Source organism: Brassica napus, chromosome C3 (genome assembly GCF_020379485.1).
Source record: "Brassica napus cultivar Da-Ae chromosome C3, Da-Ae, whole genome shotgun sequence".
NCBI lineage: Eukaryota > Viridiplantae > Streptophyta > Magnoliopsida > Brassicales > Brassicaceae > Brassica > Brassica napus.
Genome location: NC_063446.1, coordinates 32113347 through 32119013, shown reverse-complemented (window position 1 = coordinate 32119013; position 5667 = coordinate 32113347). Strand labels below are relative to the sequence as shown.

The following is a 5667-nucleotide window of genomic DNA, read 5'->3' as shown; positions in this document are numbered from 1 at the left end:
AACCTGAGGCTCTGATACCAATTCAGATCTCTTAGAAACACAAAGAGTTATAAGAACAACTTTTCTTATTAGCTTTAGAAACTACTCAAAACTAAAGCTCTCAATATGTTTCTCTCAGATCATGTGGAACACCTCTCCATTAGACCTATATTTATATGAAAGACAATTCCCTTTAACATGTGGGATACGAAAAACACAAACCTAACCTAAATAGAAACTTCTTTTTCCTATTTCTAGGTTTCCTTATTGTGTTTATCTTAACATATTAAACATGTAATAATATGTTAAGTTTCCACAAGCTTGGAATTATCCAACATTCACCCCCTTAATTCCAACTTGAATTAGGGAGATCAATTTCTTGAACTTCGATTAAGCTCCTCATTTGCTTGAACATAATCCTCAAGTAATCCTCCTTCACCACACCATGGTGTGCGAATCCACCCATTGAATTCACATCTTTCTCAAGGTTAGACTAGATGCTCTCCTCGCTTCCGTACCGCCTCTTCTTAGAATTGGCCCAGTTCTTGTAGAACCTTCTCCTGACCTCTTCACTTAAGTTGCGATGAGTCTTGTGGCTGAAGCTCACTGCGACGATAACTCTGGTCACGTCCGCCATCTTGCGTACGTGAGCTCTGGTAAGGATGTCGGCCTTCTGCTCAACACCCAACAGTTTTATCTCTGGTTCGTCTTCAGCCTTTGAGAACCTTGACTCCATTGGTACGTGCGTTGTGTTACACGCTTCCACCTTTGTGTCACACACTCCTATGTGAGTCGTGTTACACGCTTCCATCCGTGTGTCACATACCCGTGTATATTTAACACCAGCCGATCTATCCACAGGCTCACACGTCTTGTTTCTTGTGATAGAATCCACCTCGGCTGCCATAGCTTCAAATATATTCTCTTCACCGAATAGATTGAACTCATGTGAGGCAAACTCTCCTCCTCTATTGGTGCATCCTAGAATGAACATAGCTGAGGTAACTTCTCCTCCTCTATCGGTGCAACCTAGATTGAACATAACTGAGGCAAGCTCTCCTCCTTTATCGGTGTGAAATCTTTTGAACCAATAGAATGCCTCACGATTATCTGCTGGCGTTGGTGGTGCGATTCGCCCACATAAATCTCCATGCAGTAACTCCTTCATCCTCATCGACAAAGATCCTGCGGGCTTGGTTAAGGCCCACATTGGAAGTTTAGACAAGGAGTGTCTAATATATAAAGAGATGTCCAACTCTAATTAGAACGAGGCCTTTTGGGAAGGAAACCAAAAGTAAATCCATGCGGGCTTGGTTAAGGCCCAAAGTGGACAATATCGTACTAATCAGACAATATAGAGTTGGACACGGGATTTCACAATCCCAACAATTGGTATCAGAGCGGTTTGACGAGATTCTGCAAGAAGACCAAAATACCCTTCAAGTATGAACAGGACCCAACGAGTTAGGATTGGGAGGTATGCGGCAGAGATCAAGTCAAAAGATCCTGGAAGTTCCTCTGTGGAAAGGGAGCATCTTCAAAGCACCTCAAAGTAACCTTGCGACTAAGGGTGTCGAATCTCGAAGATGCGACAAGGCACCGAGATGATTCGCTAGAGGAAAGGGCACAAGGTGTGTGGTCCTTAGCTTGAGGGGGAGAATGAGAGATGTCAATCCAAGTCCCACATTGGAAGTTTAGACAAGGAGTGTCTAATATATAAAGAGATGTCCAACTCTAATTAGTACGAGGCCTTTTGGGAAGAAAACCAAAAGTAAATCCATGCGGGCTTGGTTAAGGCCCAAAGTGGACAATATCGTACTAATCGGATAATAAAGAGTTGGACACGGGATTTCACAATCCCAACAATCAAACCGCTCTGATACCAATTGTTGGGATTTTGAAATCTCGTGTCCAACTCCTTATTATCCGATTAGTACGATATTGTCCACTTTGGGCCTTAACCAAGCCCGCATGGATTTACTTTTGGTTTTCTTCCCAAAAGACCTCGTACTAATTAGAGTTGGACATCTCTTTATATATTAAACACTACTTATCTAAACTTCCAATGTGGGACTTGGATTGACATCTCTCATTCAGTTTCCAGCCGATAAAATTTTAGGGCCGAGTCTGGAAAAAGTAGAAATCTAAAAACAGAGAAAATTATCGGAGTAGAGTTCAAAGTTTTCTCTCCGGTAAGAGTAAAGTCGTTGGCAATTTCTCAATCAATAAAAAATGTAAATTTACTATAACAAATGTTTAAAAAACGTTTTTTTTTTTTTTTTTTTGAAAAAGGGCTTAAATGTTTAAAAAACGTTTCTCCCAAACAAATATAACCAGAACGTTAACTTTCGTTACATGAATAGTTTTGAAGAATTTGTATGAAAGAAAGTTAACGGATACCTTTTAGTTTAAGGAAAATCACATTTTTAACTGGATTCCTTTTTGTTTAATCAAACTCGTTAAGCTGGGCCAGTCTGCTAAGACTATATTACAAGTTCATGCAAAAAGCTCTACATGACGACGGTGCAGAGACTATAAATATAATATTAACCTAAAGATTTCGTAAACCATCTCAAAAGTTTCTTCTGAACTACTGGGTGATCCGTTGTTCAGTACTCTGGCCTGAGGAATTCTTCAGGATATATATAGATTTTTTGGATTTATCAATAGATATTTTTGCATGCAGCTTGATAATATTGTTTCAGTTTAATAAATCCAGAGTATCTCATTATGGTGGAGTGCTAGATCAAGAGATGTGATATTTTGGCTTGCAGCGTGATAATCTATTGTTTCAAAACAAAATCTATGTTTACTGAATGTTTTCAAAATCGAAAATTTCAAATGGTTTGGCAAACAAAGGTAAAAAGTATTTTAAAAAGTTCTATAAGCGTTAACGGATAGAGAGATGAAAGAAGTCGCAAAAGGTTACTCAAGATACGGATAGAGAGATGAAAGAAGTCGCAAAAGGTTACTCAAGATACAAAACAAAAAAAGGTTACTCAAGGTAGGAATCTTAGAGAGAATATGATAAATTGGATATTCTTCTCTTTTGAGTTCTGCTGAAAGTAAACCCTTGGTAAGTTAATTTTACACAAACGTATTCATCATGAGAGAAACATTCTAGGTTAATCTAGTTTTTTTTTTTGGTTAATCTAGTTACGTAAACTAAGTTTCATAACTATCGTATGATAATATTAAGGTAGCTAATGAGAGGATCCTTGATATCTATACCTGGGCAGTGTGAAACCTGCTTTTAAACCAATATTTGACTTTCTTCATCCCTTATTTATTTCTTAGCACTATGCCTATATAGACTGACTATCACATGCATCTTTACAATCATAATTTCGTTTAAACATCAAGGCTATACTTTATATCAGCTCACATGGGCCTGCAAGAATGTAGTTTCTATATTTGAATTTCTTTCCTAATGGTATAATTTATTACCATCACCAACCGATGATTAAAACGCATCTAATGTTTATTCCATTGCAATTCGGATACATTCACACTAGTTTCTCTTAGAGAAATTTGTAGTCAAAGAAAATTTGTAATCATCAATATATATATTTACTTTCCAAGATATTAATGTATTGAATTATATAAACCCAAACTTCATATATACGGTATAGCTTTAAATAATAACAACATTTTCAAGTTATAACAGTTGATCAAGAGAATAATAGTCTTTTTTTTTGTTTGAACATTTGATAAGAATAATAGTCTTACACTATACAAACATAATTCATATAGGATAACAAAATAAGAACGTTACACAAACCTATATATGCTTTATATTATTCAAGAGAATAATAATCTTGAATTATACAAACCCATACTTCATAAACACTGCTCAAACCTATTTGATCTATAGATCTACAAATCATATAAAGTTATCCAAGAAGTAATATAGTCTTGAATACAAACTAAGCTTCAAACAACGTTAAATGATAAAAAAAACATCACTCAAACACACTTTATCCACAGATCAACACATTAACTATACATTAAAACACAATTATAAACATCATGCATGCATTATAAGGCGATCAACTTCAGCGCAATATAAACTGTATTTAGTTACGTGAATTAAAGGTCAGAGAAACCGTAGATACTTAGTGATGTTGATGACCTCCAAGTCGAAGATCAAGATCAAGATCATCATCTTGATCAGGCTTAGAATCTTCAGCATCCGGTAGGCTCCGGTGAGAGTCGTTACCGACGTTGACGGATCCGAGCCGTAAGCTCAAATCGAGACCAAGAAACTCCCCTTGAGCATAGTTTCCTCCTCCGGATGATGGTGTTGTTCCAAAGCGTTGTGCGTTGTAGCTAGGGTTAATTGGTGGCTGAAAAGTTTGATGATGGTATGACTCATTTGTTGGAAAATATGGAGGTGGGTTGCTGTAATTAGGGTTTGTGTAGTTTCGGGATGATGGCATAGAAAATGGAAATGAGTGAGAAGATGAAGAGGACGAGGAGAGGTTTCTTTCACGTTCCTTACGGTGGATGTTTCTGTGACCACCGAGGGCTTGAGGACTCGTGAAGCCTCTCATGCAGATGTCACAGTCGTACATCCGGCGGTTATCTCCGGAGCCAGAACCGGATTCAATCTGTTTGTGCCGGTTGTTCATCTCTCTTCTCTTTCTGTTATGAGTCTCTCTCAGTATTCAATATTTTGAACGTGTTTGTGCTCTTGAAAAAATACACACAAAAGCTTCTATATATATAATGTAAGGTATTAAAGAGTATTTGTCTTTACGGACACCAACTAGAGCCTTTTATTAATCAAACCATTTTGGTATTTTATTTTATATAACTTACCTATGCTAGAGGCCACAAATACATAATGCAAAACGAAATTCTCATTACTTTTGTGACGACTAAATTAAACGGAAGGAAGTGTTATCCAAAAATACTAATTCGACCTACCAACAAGATGGACCTTTGCATTACAATGATTTAAGAAATATCTTTTGACAAAACCCATTTTTCCATTTCCAAACGAGACTTTTTAATAAACTTAATATTTAGTTAACAAAAACTGTTTATCAAATCAAAGTTTTGGGCCAAACAAGACTCAAAAGAACTAAAACCATAATGCCAAAGTAAAAGTACCAAATTGTAATTCTAATTCAGTTTCAGTTATGTAAAGTAGCAGTCTAGCATTTTGGTTCAACCAAACGTGTTCGGTATAACTTATATAAACATTATTGGCAAAATTAATTAATTAATAAAATGATTATTGTAAATCTGTTGCACATGAATTCATAATTTTCACTACAAAAACATCATATAAGCTTTATTATTGTTTTAATTAACTTACATTACAACTATTTCAGGGGAAACGTTAAGTAAATTAAATATAAGCCATATATATCAGTTGAAAAAGGAGATTATTATAAGAATCAAGCTACTAGGGGTGTTACTAAGACCATCATTATCGGGAATCCTTAATGGGATCCTTAAATAAAATTGGTGATTTAATTAAACCAAAACAAAAGAAAAAGGGTTGTAATCGATCCTTAATGAGGTATTTTAGTGATCAGTTTTAAGCTTGGTTTTTCAACCACGTGTCAGCACCACATTTTTTTTCTTTTTTTTTTTATTTTTTTTTCTTTCGTCACCGCATCCGCTTGTGTTCTTGTTGGAGTCGTCGCTTCTCCGTTACCATCTCGCCGTCGCGTCTCA

The 5667-nt window shown here is 36.2% G+C and overlaps 1 protein-coding gene across 1 annotated transcript; it reads right to left on the bottom strand.

The window, feature by feature from the left end:
- Positions 1 to 3384: 3384 nt before the first annotated feature.
- Positions 3385 to 4743, bottom strand: LOC106418206 (transcriptional regulator SUPERMAN). The gene has a single exon (XM_013858865.3). It carries the CDS (start codon positions 4608 to 4610, stop codon positions 4095 to 4097), a length of 516 nt encoding a protein of 171 aa, XP_013714319.1. The 5' UTR covers positions 4611 to 4743; the 3' UTR covers positions 3385 to 4094.
- Positions 4744 to 5667: the final 924 nt, after the last annotated feature.

Coding starts and splice junctions, on each gene's coding strand:
- LOC106418206 (XM_013858865.3), bottom strand. CDS start 4,610: ATGAACAACCGGCACAAACAGATTGAATCCGGTTCTGGCTCCGGAGAT.